This window comes from Hemiscyllium ocellatum, chromosome 3, assembly GCF_020745735.1.
Source record: "Hemiscyllium ocellatum isolate sHemOce1 chromosome 3, sHemOce1.pat.X.cur, whole genome shotgun sequence".
In the NCBI taxonomy this organism is placed as follows: Eukaryota; Metazoa; Chordata; class Chondrichthyes; order Orectolobiformes; family Hemiscylliidae; genus Hemiscyllium; species Hemiscyllium ocellatum.
In genome coordinates this window covers 127428746-127450038 of record NC_083403.1, presented here as the reverse complement: position 1 = coordinate 127450038, position 21293 = coordinate 127428746, and the positions used below count along the sequence as shown (strand labels likewise).

The 21293-nt window shown below is 39.6% G+C and overlaps 1 protein-coding gene across 3 annotated transcripts in view; it reads right to left on the bottom strand.

The window, feature by feature from the left end:
* The window catches only part of taf1b (TATA box binding protein (Tbp)-associated factor, RNA polymerase I, B), a 214384-nt gene that overhangs the window by 42835 nt on the left and 150256 nt on the right, over positions 1 to 21293 (bottom strand). For all 3 annotated transcript variants that reach the window (XM_060853374.1, XM_060853380.1, XM_060853365.1), the window contains exons 5-7: positions 13431 to 13526; positions 4563 to 4692; positions 3011 to 3173 (exon numbers count right to left, since the gene is read on the bottom strand). In XM_060853374.1, coding sequence (XP_060709357.1) covers positions 3011 to 3173; positions 4563 to 4692; positions 13431 to 13526 — 389 coding nt within the window. The remainder of the gene's footprint in view (positions 1 to 3010; positions 3174 to 4562; positions 4693 to 13430; positions 13527 to 21293) is intronic.

Here is a 21293-nt window from a genome sequence, read left to right as displayed (position 1 = left end):
AGATGTATAGTTAGTAAGTTTGCAGATGACACCAAAATTGGAGGTGTAGCAAAGAAGGTTATCTCACATTACAACAGGATATTGATCAGATGGCCAATGGGTTGAGACGTAGCAGATAGAATTTAATTCAGATAAATGTGAGGTGCTGCATTTTGGGAAAGCAAATCTTAGCAGGACTCATACACTTAATGGTAAGGTCCTAGGGAGCATTGCTGAACAAAGGGACCTTGGAGTGCAGGTTCATAGCTCCTTGAAAGTGGTGTCGCAGGTAGATAGGATAATTTGATATGCTTTCCTTTATTGGTCAGAGTATTGAGTACAGGAGTTGGGAGGTCATGTTGCGGCTGTACAGGACATTGGTTAGGCCACTGTTGGAATAGTGTGCGCAATTCTGGTCTCCTTCCTATCGGAAAGATGTTATGAAACTTGAAAGGGTTCAGGAAAGATTTACAAGGATGTTGTTAGGGTTGGAGATTTGAGCTATAGGGAGAGGCTGAATAGGCTACAGCTATTTTCCCTGGAGTGTTGGAGGCTGAGGGGTGACCTTATAGAGGTTTACAAAATTATGAGGGGCGTGGATAGAATAAATAGGCAAAGTCTTTCCCCTGGGGTGGGGGAGTCCAGAACTAGACAGCACAGGTTTAGAGTGAGAGGGGAAAGATATAAAAGAGACCTAAGGGGCAACTCTTTCATGCAGAGGGTGGTACATGTATGGAATGAGCTGCCAGAGGAAACGATGGAGGCTGGTACAATTGCAACATTTAAAAGGCAATCTGGATGGGTATATGAATAGGAAGGGTTTGGAGGGATATGGGACAGGTGGTGGCAGGTGGGACTAGACTGGGTTGGGATATCTGTTAGGCATCAACAAGTTGGACCGAAGGGTCTGTTTCCGTGCTGTACATCTCTATGACTCTATAACTAATATATAACAGCCTACTGTTGGAAAATGTTATTGATTTAATTGATTAAGGGGTAATTAGAGTATCAAGATAATTTTCCAGCACAGTGATTTGCCATCAAGAATGAAGCACATGCAATTGCATATCAACAATAGAAAAACATAGGAAAAGAGAGAGAGAGAGAAAAATGAGGGCTGAAGTAGATTGAGTTAAGCCAAATCTAGGCTACTGAGGGATTTGAAGACAGGAACAAAAACTTTAAATTCAATGTACTTTTCTCTTCCAGTGATCTATGCAGATTCATGAACACAGGATGATGGATAGTCGGGACCAAGAGTGAGGTTAAGGGAAGTAAAGTTTTGGATGAGCTGAGTTTACATTGGAAGGAAGGTGGGGGCCCAGCTCAGGAGAACATAGCCCTCTTTGACTCATAAGCAACAGGCCCTTCATCTCCTGTCGTCGATGGCTTCTGCCTAAACAATGACATTCACAACTGGTTCAGCAAATGGGAACAAATCACATAGTTGCTGGGACGCAGTAGGCCTTTGTCATTGACAATGGGTTACTATTCCCCAGACCAATCACTCGCTGCCAGTCGCATGCACATCTCGGCTCCCGCTCATCAGTAATTAGACATCCCCTCCACTGCCTGAACAAACAACATTGTAAACGACACTTACAATGTATGCCAGATAAAAATGCAGCAATCTTTTCCACAATCCTTCCTGAATTCAGTTCACCAACAAAAACAAGGGTTGCAAGTTCATGATTGCTTTTTGTAAGAAAGTTTTAGATTGCCAGTATAATCCTTGGTTACTACAAAACTAACTAGATATATGTTCCTTCACATGAACCAGATTGCAGGGAGTATGTATTTGAATACAGGGAAGAATTGAAGATTAAAAGACTGAAGAAAAGTCTAAAATACATAATAAAGAGAACCACAGTATCATGGACAAATGGGAGGTGCATGGTTAAAGATAATAGATAGCTAATTAAGCTTATAAGAGGGATGTAAAATACATTGCAGAGACAAACTGGTGTTATTTTATCAAAGGAACATAGAATTTAATTTATCAGAAAATGTTTGAAAAATACTGCAAGTCATCAGTTATCAAAAAGTGAAATAGATTCCTAATGTTTTGATGTACAATCATGATCACAACCCAAACTTAACAGATGGGTAAACCTGAAAACTTCAATAACAGAAATACAATGTGGAATTTTATATTTAAACAAGAAAATGCAAGAAATCAAATACAATTATCGCAATTGAGTTTAATTTACCAGTGACAGCATGAGACAAAAAAAACTGGATAAAATAAGTAAATGAACATGGGTGTTAATGATTCAAATGGTCAAATAATTTATAGGTAAGTACTTTTAGACTTAATAATGTGGAGCAGTAAGGGTTTGGTAAGAGGTTAGTTTGACAGCATTTGGAAATAGTGGTCACACTCTGGTTGAGCCTAAAATCAGTCTTACAGTGGAAAGGAGAAAACAGTAGAATGAAATATCTTAGCATTGGAAAGGTGAATTTTGAGGAAACAAGGAAATGGAAAGACCAATTAAAACACATTTAGAGGAAACTTACTAAATAAATATGGAAACTAAACCACTAAATTAATCATGATTTCCAAAGATTGTGGAAACCTTTTGTAATATTTCACATTAATTTACTGGTTCTCCTGTGGACCTTTTCTGCAGTTTCTGTATCTCTCACTGCTTGAGAGAATCATAACTAGATGTCCTCAATGTTGCTTAACCAAGATCTTGGAATGAGGGTGCAAGTGAACATTTGGACAAAAACTAATTGCAAATAATGGTGAGAGAGACAGATGAAAACAGCAGATTTTGAATGATCAAGTTTGGAGAGGGTACTGGTTCAGCCAAGACACCATTCTATATTAGTAATGCACTGCACATTGCATAATGAAACATCTCTGGTCTTAGAAAAGTGAAATATTTGACTAATTGTGAATAATGCCACAAAACATCTGTTAACTTATTAAGGAAGAAAAGTCAACAGTTGATACAGTAGATTTAATTAATAGTCCAACACACTTATACAACATAAAGAAGTTGAAACACAAATGCTGCTGTCTCACCGTAGGAGGTCTGCAAGAGTGATCGATTCTCGAAGCCACAGTAGTGCCAGATAGCAAAATGCCAGTGTCAAAGGCATAGACATCAGTAGTCCTTTACGGTAAGCGGTTCGTCGATACAGACTGCCATCAACAGATCCTGACCGTATAGACGTTGCTTCATCCTCTTAAGAACGTATCAAAATGTTTGTATATTACTCTTATTTTCACTATGAAATATTCCTTTACAATTATTTCACCGCTTTTATGGTAAAGCTCTTGGTTTGCCTCAACACCTCATTTTAGCAGTACAGCTGAAATTAGGAATAGGCAGTTCAAAAAACAAATCATCACCATCATTTATCATATTATGCTTAAAGAAGCTGCAGGATCACACTGCCTCATGTTCAGAAAACATTGTAATACAATGCATACAAAATGGTTTTTCTATTTCCAATTTAAATCTTTCTAATAGCACCATGATAACAGAAAACAGCTGACCTGTTTCTAGGCTTCTGTCCATTACACAAGATTAAATTAGCAGTTGACTGTGCTGAATATTATTGATGTAAAGTAGTCTATATTAAACTGGTGAAATGTAACGGGTACACCAACCCGCAATACACTTGGACTGCCTCACATATAGATTTCTTGTGGACTTGTTGGGCCGAAGGGCCTGTTTCCACATTAAGTAATCTAATCTAAAAAAAAACATGCTGTTGCTAGATAGAGTTTAGAAGGATGAGGGGGCATCTGATTGAAACTCTCAGAATATTGACAGGCCTGGATAGGGTGGATGTGGACAAGATGCTTCCAATAACAGGAGAGACTAAGACTCGAGGGTATATCATCAGAGTGAATGAGTGACCCTTTAGAACAGAGATGAGGAGGAATTTCTCGTGAATCTGTGGAACTCATTGCCACAGAAGGCTGTGAAAGCCTATTCATTAAGTGTACTTAAGACAGATAGGTTCTTGCTTAGTAAGGGGATCAAAGGCTACAGGGAGAAAGCAGGAGAATAGAGTTGAGAAATATATCAGACATGATTGAGTGATGGAGCAGACAAAAGGCTGAATGGCCTAATTCTGCTCTTATATTTTATGGTCAATACTCATGACCTGAGACTGACCTCATCACCTTCCTGCACGTAGTACAATTTGTTATTTAAATTAACTACAAAAACAAGTGTTGAAATGGATTGAATGAATATGACACAGGATGATGTCCCAGTATCTGATCATTGTACATTAACTAATTACTACAAACAGTATCACACATAACTGCACTTGGACTCGTCACATGTGTCATGACACCCTGTGCCAAATAGACATCTGTAAAAATTGATCTTCGACATAATTCTTAATAACCCATGCTGGAGTTTAAGAAAATAAATGGCAATAATTGCAAAGAGGTGATTGCAAAGTGCATGGGAAAATAAGACAATGGGTATGTAAGAAAGATGTGATTTTATGGCAGAAGAGGAGGAGGAGAAAGAGTCTTAACTGAACTGAATGATTAAATAGTCTAACTCTGAAACAATAATACAAAATGATTAAATATGGACAGAGATCAATACCTGATCCAACTGCATCTTTGGTTAATTGAATACTACTATCTTGATCTTCAGAATTACTTTCTGTCAGCGAAGACCATGAAACATCTAAGTCAGACGCCAATTCTGACGAATCAGAAACCATCTCTGAAACCTGCGTTAAACACAAAGACAGTTATGCAGCACAGAAACAGACTATTCAGTCCAACTAGTCCATGCCAGACTTAACCCAAACTAAACGAGTCCCACCTGCCTGCGCATGGCCTGTATCCCTCCAAACATTTCGTATTAATTTTCTTACCTAAATGTCCTTTAAACATTGTAACTGTACCCTCATCCACCACTTCCTCTAGAAGTTCATTTCACATAGGAACAACACTATGTAAAAAAAGGGGATGTTCCTCATGTCTTTTTTAATATGCACCCTACTCTTGAAACCCCTGCCTGAGGGAAAATATGACCATTCATCTTATAGATAATCTTCATGAACCTCTTAAAGTCACACTTCAACCTCCTACGGTCTAGTGAAAAAAGTCCTAGCCCTTCCATCCTCTCCTCTAACTCAAACCCTCCATTCGCAGCAACATCCTGGTAAATCTCTTCTGAACCATCTCCAACTTAGAGTCATAGAAATGTACAGCATGGAAACAGAGCCTTCGATCCAACCCATTCATGCCGACCAGATATCCCAACCCAATCTAGTCCCACCTGCTAGCACCCGGCCCCTATCCCTCCAGACCTTTCCTATTCATGTACCCATCCAAATGCCTCTTAAATGTTGCAATTGTACCAGCCTCCACCACTTCTGGCAGCTCATTCCATACACATACCACCCTCTGAGTCAAAACGTTGCCCCTTAGGTCCCTTTTATATCTTTCCCCCTCACCCTAAACCTATGTGTTCTAATTCTGGACTCCCCGGCCCCAGGGAAAAGACTTTGCCTATTTATCCTATCCATGCCCCTCAATTTCGTAAACCTCTATAAGGTCACCCCTCAGCCTCCGACGCCCCAGGGAAAACAGCCCCAGCCTGTTCAGCCTCTCCCTATAGCTCAAATCCTCCAACCCTGGCAACATCCTTGTAAATCTTTTCTGAACCCTTTCAAGTTTCACAACATATTTCCGATAGGAAGGAGACCAGAATTGCACGCAATATTCCAACTGTGGCCTAACCAATGTCCTGTACAGCTGCAACATGACCTCCCAACTCCTGTACTCAATACTCTGACCAATAAAGGAAAGCATACCAAATACCTTCTTCACTATCCTATCTACCTGCGACTCCACTTTCAAGGAGCTATGAACCTGCACTCCAAGATCTCTTTGTTCAGCAACACTCCCTAGGACTTTACCATTAAGTGTATAAGTCCTGCTAAGAATTGCTTTCCCAAAATGCAGCACCTCGTATTTAGCTGAATTAAACTCCATCTGCCACTTCTCAGAACATTGGCCAATCGGCCAAGATCCTGTTGTAATCTGAGGTAACTCTCTTTGCTGTCCACGACACCTTCAATTTTGCAAATCTGCAAACTTACTAACGGTACCTCTTATACTCACATCCAAATCATTCATGTAAATGACAAAAAGTAGAGGGCCCAGCACCGATCCTTGTGGCACTCCACTGGTCACAAGCCTCCAGTCTGAAAAACAACCATTCACCGCCACCACCTTCTGTCTTCTACCGTTGAGCCAGTTCTGTATCCAAATGGCTAGTTCTCCCTGTATTCCGTGAGATCTAACCTTGCTAATCAGTCTCCCATGGGAAACGCCTTACTGAAATCCATATAGATCACATCTACCATTCCTCTTTGTTACTTCTTCAAAAAACTCAATCAAGTTTGTGAGACATGAATTCTCACACACAAAGCATCCCAAATCAGTTGTTGCCTTTCCAAATACATGTACATCCTGTCCCTCAGGATTCCCTCCAACAATTTGCCCACCACTGAGGTCAGGCTCACTGGTCTATAATTCCCTGGCTTGTCCTTACCACCCTTCTTAAACAGTGGCACCATATTAGCCAACCTCCAGTATTCAGGTACCTCACCTGTGACTATCGATGATACAAATATCTCAGCAAGAGGCCCAGCAATCACTTCTCTAGCTTGCCACAGAGTACTAGAGTACACCTGATCAGGTCGTGGGGATTTATCCACCTTTATGCGTTTCAAGACATCCAGCACTTCCTCTTCTGTAATATGGACATTTTGCAAGATGTCACCATCTATTTCCCTAGTCTGTATCTTCCATATCCTTTTCCACAGTAAATATTGATGCAAAATACTCATTGAGTATCTCCTCCATTTTCAGCGACTCCACACAAAGGCCGCCTTGCTAATCTTTGAGGGGCCCTATTCTCTCCCTAGTTACCCTTTTGTCCTTAATATATTTGTAAAAACCCTTTAGATTCTCCTTAATTCTATTTGCCAAAGCTATCTCATGTCCCCTTTTTCCCCTCCTAATTTCCTTCTTAAGTATACTCCTATTGCCTTTATAGTCTAAGGATTCATTCGATCTATCCTGTCTATATCTTACATATGCTTCCTTCTTTTTCTGAACCAGACCCTCAATTTCTTTAGTCATCCAGCATTCCATATACCTACCAGCCTTTCCTTTCACCCTGACAGGAATATACTTTCTCTGGGTTCTCGTTATCTCAATTCTGAAAGCTTCCCATTTTCCAGCCGTCCATTTACCTGCGAACATCTGCCCCCAATCAGCTTTCGAAAGTTCTTGCCAAATACCGTCAAAATTGGCCTTTCTCCAATTCAGAACTTCGACGTTTAGATCTGGTCTATCCTTTTCCATCACTATTTTAAATCTAATAGAATTATGGTTGCTGGCCCCAAAGTGCTCCCCCACTGACACCTCAGTCACCTGCACTGCCTTATTTCCCAAGTGTAGGTCAAGTTTTGCACCTTCTATAGAAGGTACATCCACATCCTGAATCAGAAAATAGTCTTGTACAGACTTAATAAATTCCTCTCCATCTAATCCCTTAACTCTATGGCAGTCCCAGTCTATGTTTGGAAAGTTAAAATTCCCTACCATAATCACCATTTTATTCTTACAGATAGCGGAGATCTCCTTACAAGTTTGTTTTTCAATTTCCCTCTGACTATTAGGGGGTCAATCATACACTCTCCATAAGATTATCATCCCTTTTTTATCTCAGTTCTTCCCAAATACTTCCCTGGATGTATTTCCGGGAATATCCTCCCTCAGCACAGCTGTAATATTATCCTTTATCAAAAATACCACTCCCCCTCCTCTCTTCCCTCCCTATCTATCCTTCCTGTAGCATTTGTATCCGGGGACATTAAGCTGTCAGTCCTGCCCATCCCTGAGCCACGTTTCCGTAATTGCTATGATATTCTAGTCCCATGTTCCTAACCATGCCCTCAGTTCACCTGCCTTCCCTATTAGGCCCCTTGCATTGAAATAAAAGCAGTTTAATGTATTAGCCCGACCTTGTCCCTGCCTGCCCAGACTGTTTTAATACCATCTTTCTTACAACAGGGCAATCAGAACTGGACACAGTACTCTAGAAGAGGCTTCACCAGCATTCTGTACAACATCAACATAGTGTTCCAACTCCTATTATCAAAGGTCTGAGTATGAAGGCAAGAATACTAAACATCTTCTTAAATCACTCTATCTACATGGGACACAAACTTCAAAGAATTATGTACCTGTACCCTAGGTTTCTCTGTTCTACAACAGTAACCAAGGTACTACTTTAAATTGTATAAGTCCTGCCTTTGTTTATTTTCCAAAATGTAATACTTCACATTTATCCAAATTGAGATGTTATCTGCCACTTTTCAGCCCATTGACCCAATTGATAAAAATCTCTTTGTAACCCTAGGTGACCTTCTACACTGTCAACTATACAACCAATTTTAATGTCATCCGCAAACTCATTAAAAAGGCCTCCTATATTGTCATTTAAATCATTTATATAAATGACAAACAAAAGTGAACCCAGCACTGATCCCTGTGGAACACTGCTGGTAACAGGCCTCGAATCCAAAAAACAACCATCCGCCATCAGTCTCTGTCTCATGTCATTAAGCCAATTTTGTATCCAACTGGCAAGTTCAATCTGAATCTCATCTGATCTAACTTTACTAATTAGCCTACCAAGCGGAACCTTGTCAAAGGCTTCACTAAAGTCCAAGTGAACAATATCTACCGCTTCTCCTATCTTCTTGGTTGCTTCCTCAAAAAATTCAATCAAGTTTGTAAGACGCGATTTCCCTTGCACAAAACTATGCTGACTATCCTTAATTATCCCCTGCCTCACCAAATGCATATAAATCCTTTCTTTCAGAATCACTTCCAACAACTTACCCATCACCGAAGTCAGACTCACAGGTCTACAGATCCCAGGCTTCTCCTTACAATTCTTCTTAAACAATAGCACAACATTAGTCACTCTCCAGTCATCTGGCACACACAGTTTAGATAATATTTCTGCAAGAGGCCCCTCAATTTCCTCCCTACCTTCCAGCAATGTTCTGGGATGCATTAGATCAGATCCCGTAGATTTATCCACCTTTATACTTTCTAAGACCTGCAACAATTCCTCTTCTGTAGTGTGAACTATTTTCAAGACATTTTATTAAAAACTTTGATTAAACTAAATATTTGAAAAATGGTGAGGAGAGAATAAAAGACCATCAAATCTCTGAAAAGCTCTTCATTCTGGGAGCTGACTTGATTAATGAATAATCCTACCAATACAGACTTGGTTGTGAAATTTTATCCTACTTGCTTCATTTATTTCTGTTCCTGAATTTATCTTTCATGTCACAAAGAGATTGAGCTGGATTTTCCAATCAACAGCAAACCAGAAGCACTCACTCTGGCCTCTAAGAAAGCTGCAATCTTGATGGCACAAGCATCACCACTAAAGAAAATATTCAATGTAACGACTTGCAATATAAAATTTCTTTTTCCAGAAGCAGTACCATACGGTCACTGGTGTTCAATGTAATGACAGAACTGCTATTAATTGCATACAGATCATATAAGTGCATCATAAGTCTGTGTGTAGAATAAAATCAGTTTGAAAAGGCACACCCAGCATTCAGTTTCACAGACATCCTGGTGTCTGAAAGGTCATTAAAATAACCACAACAATAAAATGTATTGAAGTTGTGTAAATTTTTTTGGAACACAAATTCTTAGGCATCATATGATGTTTTTATGCAAGAAGCATATTTCAGTTGGTCTGATTTTGGATCACTTTCATTAAATTTTGTGTACTCAGCAAATTCCTAAATTTATATAAAACCACTAATTATATACAATCACTGTTAATTACTACTGCATTCAATTGCTACTTTTTGGTAATGTTCTGTAGCAAACAATGGATACAGTTAACAAAACAAAATTGCAATTTGACAACTGAAAAACGTGATGCTGCAGTGCAATGATTCATCAGTGCTCAAAAACATTTTTGGTTCATCTTGGTATTCCTTACTTTCATTCGTTTATGGGCCACAAAAGTCATTAAAGTGATCAAGTTTCAAGTCAGATCAGAGACTGTTCAGTTGCAAATGGTCAAGTGCAAAATCCTCACACGACAGAAAGGATGAAGAGACACTAAGTCTCAGAATATCCAAATTCATAAAGCTGCTGGCTCAAGAATAGCCATTGCAGGAGCAAATTTTAGGCATATTATATGCAGCATTGTCCATTAATTTACACAATATTGTGATGAGGAATCAAAGCCAAATGCTGATGCAGATTTCTTATGGAAATTGGGTTTAAAAGAATTGTTTCAGCCCAGCACACAAGAAAAATCAGACAGGAAGGATTGTAAGCCTGTAATGGAATCTGTCTATTCGGCAATGACAGGTGTAATTTTCCCTATCCAACGTACCTCCAGGCATTACAAACAGATGTTTTTATTTTAATATTGCGTGCGAAGGAAAGTTTGCCCACATCTGATATTTGTGGTGACTTGATAAATGCATAAAATTAAACTTATGGTGTTCAAGCTTTGTCAAAATCAGAGTTCACGAAATTAATATCTTTGCAAAATATAAGTACAAACACACTAGAAGAATGCACTGTTTGAAAAACATTAGAAGACAACAAACACATTGCTCCAATTTTAAGGTAAATCTGGGAAATTTGGTTTTTAAATGTAAATGTTCCATTAATTCAATTTAATCAACTAACTATCCTAGCTCTGCTGGGGAAAACATAATGTGATTCACTGAAGAATATTGTACTTAAAATTCTATGAACGTAAAAGAACAAGTACCTGGTTGGCATCATCAGTTTCTATAGTCGCAGCTTGCTTTTTAAATAACTATATTATGTCCCTACACAGTCCATTGTAGGCACTTTGTTTCAGAAGGAAAAAAGTACAATTAGTGAAATCAACCTGCAAGGTTTCTGAATGGTAGGGATTTTAGTTGATTCATGTCCAAACATGCAAAGACATGCGTGTAACCAAAACAAGAAATAGATACATATATTAGAGTGTACTGCGTTCCACCAGAAAATTTAGTCAGCTCCACTGGTATTCCTATGAACAGCCAAAAGCAGTAAACACAATAATCCTTTTAGGAGTTTCAACATCAAATGGCATACAACACAAAGGATTGTTTTAGTTCTTTATGAAAGGAAGGATCTAATTAATGCATTTTCTTACATTACAAGAAACCTTCAAAACTGTATGAAGAGGAGCAATAAAGGTAAACACCTTTTCAGAGAATGAGACAGTAGAGTCCAATACTCATTGAGGTGAATGTCTGTGACAAGTACCAGGGATTCATCTTCCTTTTCATCACATTTTGAAGGGTTTTTTTCTTGTTTTATTTCAGGTATAAGGAAATCTAAACATTAATATTTTTGCCATGTACTAAACTGGCCAAAATTGTGCTGGGATAACTTGTGTATAAAATATTATACATGACAATTTGATAATACAGAAGCTTTTTCAAGGCTGTGAGAATTTTGAACTATTTAAATAAGAAAATTGCTAAATATTTATGTAAATGAAACATAATTAGAAAAACCAGCAACAATTGCATCTGACAAACCTAATACACTTCTTTGTGTAAGTGACAGATATGGTGCATTGCGAAAATGTAATGCATCTACAAACATCCTTTGGCCAAATATTATATAGAGATTAAAAGTAATGAAATTAAGAAAGAAATTAGAAGAGAAGATTATTTCTGTGTTTGCAAATAAATAGTAGTGTTCCAGAGGGTTTTCTTCATCATGTATGTAATTAACTTAGATTTGGCTAGACATTGTGCTGTCCAAATTTGAAGGTCACAATTATTATAATATGTTGACAACAGTAAATAATCGAGTCTGAATGAAGCTGCAAGATTATGAAATGGGCAAAGCAGTGACATTTTAATATCAGTAAACATGATATGATGCATTTTGATTCCAGTTAAAACTTATACCTCTGTTGGAACTTTACAAGATGCTGCAGCAACTTACTCACGCTTCTTTGACATTAAAGCTCTAGCCTATAGCCCCATTATTAAGAAGGCCAATAGCATAAGACACCACCACCTTCCAGTTGCATTCAAGGTTACAGACATCATGCAGACTTGATAATATATTGCCCTTTCTTCATTGTCACTGTATCAAAATTCAGGAACACTCTACCTAACAAGACTACGTGAATATCTTCAGCACAGACCGCACCACTTCCAGAAGGTGCAGTCGCTCAGTGGAGGGGCGGCAGGACGGCTCAGTGCTTAGCACTGCTGCCTCACAGTGTCAGGGACCCGGGTTAGATTCCAGCCTCAGGCGACTCTGTGTGGAGTTTGCCCATTTTCCCAGTGTCTGTGTGGGTTTCCTCTGGGTGCTCCGGTTTCCTCTCACAATCCAATGATGTGCAGGTTGGGTGAAATGGCCATGCTAAATCGCCCCATGGTGTACAGAGATGTGTAGGTTAGGTGCATTAGTCAGGGGTAAAGGTACAGTAATGGGGAATGACTTTGGGTGGGATACTCTTCGGAGGATTGGTGTGGACTTGTTGGGCTGAAGGGCCTGTTTCTACACTGTAGGGATTCTAATTGTAATTATAAAGGCAGTGTACTTTTTCACAGACAATCAGGATAGGTATTCAAATGGTGTTTGAAACACAGTTTCCAAATAAATAAATAACCTTAAATAAGACTAATGGAAGAGTATTTTATGGCAAAAAAAAAACAAAACACAAAAAAGTCAATATATAATGCTGAATTTATACAAAGTTTAGAAAGATGGTGTGCAGTTTTGGACTCTATAAGAAGAATGGTTGGACCAGACAGGGGACAGCACCAGCTCCCTATGATGCTTCCTGTTATGTAGAAATGCAAATCCAAAAAATGTTTGATAAATTCTCATGAAACAGTTTCATTAGAAAATAATGGGGTGATTCAATACTGAAGTTTAAAATTAAGATGATATAACACCATGTTACATTGAAAACTGTGTTTAATAAATGAAGGGTCTGGAATATGAATGTATAAAAATAACATTAAACACAATATTTAGGACAGACAGTAGAACAAATATGATCACAGAGAAGGTTGGGAGACTGTGAATGCATTATTAGAATTAGTGATTGAAGCTGAGGGCACATCAAGATTTAAACATAGATTAGATAAATGGCTGAGAGAATGGAAATAAATAAAGGGTTATGATAACAAGTCTGTCATATGGGGACAAGACAAATGCTTGTGTGCAGGACATACACAAACATGAATTAAAAAAGGATCAAACAAACATTTCCAGGTTTATATTTCTAATTTTTATGTGCAAAAGTCTCATTTCCAAATGAATTTTAGGTTAAGTTACTCAATGACAAACATATAAAACAATTTATCTTACTCAACTTGGGAGCTATTTCTTTAATCTGACCTACCAGCCTTTGTCTGCGAGGGGCATCAATCGGTTTGTTTGTGTAGGCCTGTTGGGATTTTTGCAGATAACGCCGCCAAATATTACACAGAGTTTCATCCTGGGAAAAGAAAAGTACATAATCTCTTATGCAGCAATTCAGGGAGTGGCTCAGTGACAACACACTGGTGTTCAATTGCACTGCACTGTGAAAGATAGAAGGAATGTTCCCATAACATTTAAGATCACAATCTCACGATATCAGGAGAGATTCACAGCAGAAAATCAGGAAGGAAGGAAGCCATGAAAATCAGGAGCTATTCACCCTGAACCATTCTCATAAATTTATAAGTGATATTTTACAATACAATGCAAAGATAGACACGCATTGACTCCTGCTAAGATTTGTTTACAAAGACACCAGTCACTCTTTGGTAGGTTTTCCTAATAGCCTTTCATACAGAAATTTAGACAGCTAACTCAACTCTGGAAATCATCATATCTCATCCCATTTTGCACACAGATTTTCCATGAGCAATTGCTGGGATTCCAAACAAGAGTGGAAACACACAAACACAAACAGAAATTGTTGGAGAACCTCAGCAGATCTGACAACATCTGTGGGGAGAAAACAATTTCAAGTCTGGTGACTCATCAGAATTGCAGCAGTAGCAGCTAGGAAAATGTGCTTTTTATACTGAAGATGGGAATGGGGTTAGGGAGGGGAAGGAGAGGTGAGCAGAAAGGTGGAGATGGATCCTCAGCACTCAAAGATCTTAGTGTTATCCCTTCACAACCTACCTCAGGTGAACTTTGGACACAACATAACACTTTTCCTCCACCACCTTTGTCTCTGTGCTCATTTCTTGGGTCAAGCGTTCTCTCTCAGTTCCACAGACACATTCACCCATCTCCAACACTCTTCTTCCACCTGGAACTCTCCCTTTGGTTGTTTACCTGTACTTCATCTTTACCTGTTCATCAAGAACAATCAACATGACATGACATCAGTCATTTTAATGTCTGCGCCCATCACACCCATTCCAATCTACCTACTCTAAATTGACTGCACTCCATGCTCTCAACTTCAATCGTGACTTTGTCATCAAGCCTACTGACAAGGATGATCTTGTTGGCTGGCACACTGACCTCTAAATTGCTGAGGCTGAGCACCAGCTCTCAGATATCTCCTTCTCTCTCTCTCTCCCTGGATCACGACCCCACCATTGAGCATCAGGCCATTGTGTCTTTGACAGTCATTAACCTCATTTAAGGATCTCCATTCTTTAGCCTCTTGTCTCTCAATTCCATTCAGCTGGCTTCTACTTCCTCCACAAAAATCCCTAAATGGGACAACACATGTAAGCTCATTGTTTCTGCCTGTTTGTGCTCCATGGAACATACATCTTCCAACCACAACTGGATTTCTTTCTCCCTTGTACACTTCCTCCCCACTTACATCTGTGGTTCTGTGGAAAATCTACAGCAGTTTCAGAATTTCAAGTTCAAAGCGTACTCTCTTCATCATGGATTGAGCAATCCGTTTACACATCTACCCTCATCAGGATGGTCTTGGGGCTCTCTGCTTCTTCCTGGAACAAAGGTCTGAACCGTCCTCATTCATCATTACAACCGTCTTCTGCCTGGTCAAGCTCATCCTCACTTTGAGCAGCTCCTCCCTCAAATCCACTCAATTCAATAGACAATAGGTGCAGGAGTAAGCCATTTTGCCCTTCGAGCTAGCACCATCATTCATTAAGGTCATGGCTGATCATCCTCATATCAGTATCCTGTTCCTGACTTATCCCCATAACCCTTGATTCCACTATCCTTAAGAGCTCTATCCAACTCTTTCTTGAAAGTATCCAGAGACTTGGCCTCCATAGTCTTCTGAAGCAGAGCATTCCATACACCCACTACTCACTGGGTGAAAAAGTTTCTCCTCAACTCTGTCCTAAGTGGCCTACTCCTTATTTTTAAACTGTATCCTCTGGTTTCGGACTCACCCACCAGCGGAAACATGCTTCCTGCCTCCAGAGTGTCCAATCCTTTAATAATCTTTTACGTCTCAATCAGATTCCCTCTCAGCTTTCTAAACTCAAGTGTGTACAAGCCCAGTCACTCCAATTTTTCAGCGTCACCAAAGGTATGGTCACAGCATGGGTGGCAGTTATGGCTGCTTCTTTGTGGGGTACAAGGAACATTTCTTCTTTCAGTCTTACTCGAACCCTTCCTCACAACTCAGGTACATCGATGACATCATCAGTGCTGCTTTCCTCTCTTGTTTGGAATTGCAAGGTTGATCAATTCTGCTTTTAATGTCTACCCTGTCCTCACATTAGTCTTCTCCATCTTGGATTACTCCCTTCCCTTCCTCAACATCTGTTTCCATTTTTGGGTATAGGCTGGCCAGCAGTATCCACTACAACCCCTAACCCCCACAGTTATTTGGTCTATACATCACCACACTTTGTTTCTTGTAAAGACTCCATTTCATTCTCCCAGTTTCTTCATCTCCATAGCATCTGTTCTGATTATGCTACTTTCTGCAGGGTCCTCAGAAATGTCCACCTTTTTCCTCAACCGAGGATTCCCAGCACTGTGGTTGACAGAGCCCTCAGCCATGTCCAACCCATTCCTGCACTCCTGCCCTCACCCCTTCTCTTCCCTTCCACAACAGCAATAGGGACGCCCCGTCCTCACTTTCTACCCTACGGGCATCGACATCCAAAGAATCATAAGCTGCCATTGCCACCAAGATGCCATGATCAGACACATTCTCTTCCCTTCACTCCCCATGTTGGCATTCTGCAGAGATCATTCCCTGCGGGGCACACTGGTCCACTCCTCCTCTATTCCCACACTCACCAACACCCTAAGCAATTGCAGAAGGTGTACCTCATGTCTTTTACCTCCTTCCTCCTCACTATACAAGACCCCAAGTTTTCATCTTTCAGGTAATTCACTGTATTCGCTGTTCACAACGTGGTCTCCTCTGCATTGAGGAGATGAAATGCAGACTGGGTGGCCACTTTGCGGAACACCTTCATTCTTTCAATAAAAATGACCAAGCTTCCAGTTTCCCGCCACACCCAATACTGTGCTTGCTGGTCAAATGTTTCAGACACAGGTTTGCTATTGTTCCAGCAAGGTTTACAGCAAGCTTGATGAACAAATCACATTTTCCACTTGGGGAAACCTGCAGCCTCTAGGACTTAGCAAGTTTAATAACTTTAGAGCCCGATTCCATCATTCCATGTTTTCTTATCCGTCCCCACACCTGGTCCTGTCATGACATGGATGCTTTCAGCATAGCTTATCTATTCTCTCCGACTCTTAGAAGTTATCACTTATTCAGTTTCTATTTTATCCTTACTATCAACAATCCCCTGTCTGCTTACTCCTTTTATATATCTCCCTAGACTCCGACTCCACCTATAAGCCCATCTCTCCTCCCTCCCCTTCTCCAACCCATCAGCATAAGTGCCATTCTATTGTAGCTGCCATCAGTTCTGAAGAATCATCAGTGGACTCAAAACATTATTTTCTTCCCACAGATGCTGCCAGTGAGTCACTTCAGCAATTTATGTTTCAGATTCCCAGTTTCTGCAGTTCCGAGTTTTATTATAGTGGAAACCCTGACATTATTTTCCTGCGTATCTCAAAGACTGAGAACAACTGCTGCATGTTTGCAGTGAAATAGCTTAGGACAAACAGAACTAAATACAAAATGGTCAGTTGACTTCTCCTATCTGAGATTACAGAGAACAGATACCTCCAGCAACAGCTGGAACAAGACAAAAAGGAAAGAAATTTGATGTCTACATTGCCCATTTTAATTTAATGAATTTAATTAATCAACCATGTTGATTACAAGTACTGTCATGGACATTTAGATAGTCAAAGGCAACTCCAGAACACTCAAATAGTTCAAAAGTTTAATGTAGCTGAAGTGCAGACCACAAACTATGCACTGCCCCTCTCCAAACAATGGTGTTCAAGTGAGTGACTAATTTATTGCGTAGGAAATTTTATGATGCTGTGATAGCGTACACTACTCTGGGCCAGGAAGTCCAGGCTCACTTCTCACCTCACCATACAATAGCCATAGAGATGTGCCATAACATATCCAAACAACTTGATTAACATTTTACATCAGCCAAAGAGAAAATCAAAACTCATTCAAAATTAATCTATGCTTCAAACCAAGTATATCCGGCATTTTCTTTTGTGGGAAAGAAACAATAGAACAAACTTTTATAAAAATTCGGTAGCATGGTATTTTCCTGATTTGTAAACAGTATCATTTCTCAAGTCCTGCAAACACATTGAGCACTTCATTTTCATTACGTCTTGTTAAAAGTCAATTGTAACACCGAAATCTGACAGGTTTCTGAACTTTGTTTTGTGTGGATCAGAAAACCATTAATAATTGCACTTAAGAAATCAGACATGTCTCATATTTTTCATACAAAGTGGAACTCCTATTTGCAATTAACTCACTATGATAATTCCAAACATTTTCAACAAAGGATTTAACCTGTTCTTTAAGGAGTACTGCTTTTATAAGTATTAGTTGCAACATTAATATTGATATCAATCTGTTTATTCGCATAATAGCACATTTAGTGTGGACAGATTAGTGGTATAATTGTCACGTAAAATTTTGGCAATAACAAACACAAAGAATCAGAAATCTATCAAACGTAAAATTATGCACAATTATTTTTATTCAAAATAAAATGTAACAAAAATGCTTGTTCAAGTCAAAGAGTGCCCTCTGCTGGATATAAATATTTTAAAAGGACGCAATGTACTTTTAAGTTATTTGTTCTCCAGTCAAAAGCTTGGCACAAGGCAACATATTTTACCTATTAGAAATCTCCTCCAGTTGAAAACACCTTTTATTGTTTAGAATAAGTGTAACACAACATATTTTGGATATCACAAAAATAAGACACTTGAAAATGTCTCAGCATTCTCCCAAGAGAGCACCAAATTATTCCTGTATCACAGCTACCAGAGCTGCAAGTCATCTTTCATTCAATCATTCCCAAGGGATGAAATTTGCTAACATTTATCACACTATCCTAATTAATAAATAAATGTCTGCCTCGCTAACAATGCTCATGTTCCATGAGAGAACTTAAATTTTAAAAAATCGATGTTTTTATTTTTCAGGAAATACATGGTCATACAGCAATGGAAAACAGGCTGGTTGTAGCAAAATTCTAGTGCCCTTTTGAGGGAATCACAAAATAAAACTAACATTAATCTCTTTCAACAATATTAAACCTCCGTCCCAGAATGCTAATAATGTCTTTATAATAGAATATGTCAAATATTATGCTTACTTAGAATTCCTTAGTGAACCAATGAAATCTTTGGTGGGGAAACAGTAACATAAATTCTACAGATGTGGCTTTCCTAATGTTGGTATCTCCCTCAATTTTATCTTTTCTAATCAACCTCTTCAGAGGTGTTATTACGCATGTCTGGAGTATGTAGGACTTGAACCGAAGCCTCCTGGCTCAGAGGTAGGATCACTATCACTATGCCACAAGATCACTCTACAACAATTGGTTTCCCATGATCATTGGTTTAGCCTTACATGGCTGTTGAAATTGCAAACCTGACAACAATGCTCATATGATGGTTTAGAAGGTTGTAGGACAATTCAACAAAACTTATGACTTACTGGTGGAATAAGCAGAAGCATGGTCAATGCAAGTAAATATAAAAAAATGACACGCAACATTTTGGAAAGAAGGCAAAATAATTGCTAAACTGCTTTATGTTAAAGGGAGCCAGGAGCAGAGACAGCAGTGGGAGTTTGTATATACAGTTTTGAAAATGGCAGGACAGGTTCATAAAGTAATTACTAAAGCAAATGGAATCCAATGGAGTACAAAAACAAGGAAATTATTCTGAACCAATATAAAACAGTAGTTCAACACACAATAAAGTACTGCATGCACTTTCGGATATTGCACTTTAGGAAGACTTTGAAGAGGTGAAAGAAGAGCACTGGTAGAATTGCTCCAATAATGAAGGATGATGATTACTTGACTTGAAGAGGAGGTTGTTTTCCTTCACACAGAGTGAGAGGAGATTTCGGAGAGCCATTTGAAATCATAGAGTCATAGAGATGTTCAGCACGGGAAAAATCCCTTCGGTCCAACTTGTCCACCAATCGAACATCCCAACACAATCTAGTCCCACCTGCCAGCACCCGGCCCATGTACCCCCAAACCATTCCTATTCATATATCCATCCAGATGCCTTTTAAATGTTACAATTGTACTTACCTTCACGTCCCCTGGCAGCCCATTCCACAAACACACCACACTCTGCGTGAAAATGTTGCCCCTTAGGTCTCTTTTATATCTTTCCCCTCTCACCCTAAACCTATGCCCTCTAGTTCTGGACTTCCCAATCCAGGGAAAAGACCTTGCCTATTTATCCTATCCATGCCCCTCATGATTTTACAAACCTCTATAAAGATCACCCCTCAGCCTCCAATGCTCCAGGGAAAAAAGTCCTAACCTATTCAACCGCTCCCTATAGCTCAAATCCCACAACCCTAGCAACATCCTTGTAAATCTTTTCTGATTTTCCATCAAGTTTCACAACATCCTTCCAATAGGAAACCAGAGACCAGAATTGCACACAATATTCCAAAAGTGGCCTAACCAACGTCCTTTACAGCTGCAACATGACTTCCCAAATTCTGTACTCAATACCCTGACCAATAAAGGAAAGCATACCAAACACATTCTTCACTGTCCTATCCACCTGCGACTCTACTTTCATGGAGTTATGAACCTGCACTCCAAGGTCTCTTTGTTCAGCAACACTCCCTAGGACCTTACCATTAAGTGTATAAGTCCTGCTAAGATTTGCTTTCCCAAAATGCAGCACTTTGCATTTATCTAAAATAAATTCTGTGTGCCACTCCTCAGCCCATTGGCCCATCTGATCAGAGGTTGCCTTTTTTGCTATCCATTACACCTCCAATTTTGGTGTCATCTGCAAACTTACTAACTATGCCTCTGAAGCTCACATCCAAACCACATAATAAATGACGAAAAGTAGTGGACCCAGTGCCGATCCTTGTGGCACTCCACTGGTCACAGGCCTCCAATGCGAAAAACAACCCTCCACCACCACCACCCTCTGTCTTTTACCTTTGAGCCAGTTCTGCATCCAAATGGCTAGCTCCCCCTCTATTCCATGAGATCTAACCCTGCTAACCCGTCTCCCATGGAGAATCTTGTTGAACGCCACATTGAAGTCCATATAGATCACATCGACCACTCTGTCCTCATCAATCCTCTTTGTTGCTTCTTCAAGAAACTCAATCAAATTTGCGTGCGTGGGAAATCATGTCTCAAAGCCATGTTGACTATCCCTAATCAGTCCTTGCCTTTCCAAATACATGTATATCCTGTCCCTCAGGATTCCCTCCAACAACTTGCCCACCACCGACATCAGGCTCACTGGTCTATAATTCTCCAGCTAATCCTTACCACCCTTCTTTAACAGTAGCACCACGTTAGCAGACCTCCAGTCTTCCGGCACCTCATCTGTGACTATTGATGATACAAATATCTCAGCAAGAGGCCCAGCAATCACTTCCCTATCTTCCCAGAGTTCTAGGGTACACCTGATCAGGTCCTGGGGATTTATGCAACTTTATGTGTTTCAAGACATCCAGCACTTCCTCCTCTTTAACATGAACATTTTTCAAGATGTCATCATCTATTTCCCTACATTCTTTATCTTCCATGTCCTTTTCCACAGTAAACACTGATGCAAAATAACTCGTTTAGTATATGCCCTATCTCCTGCGGCTCCACAAAAAAGGCCACCCTGCTGATCTTTGAGG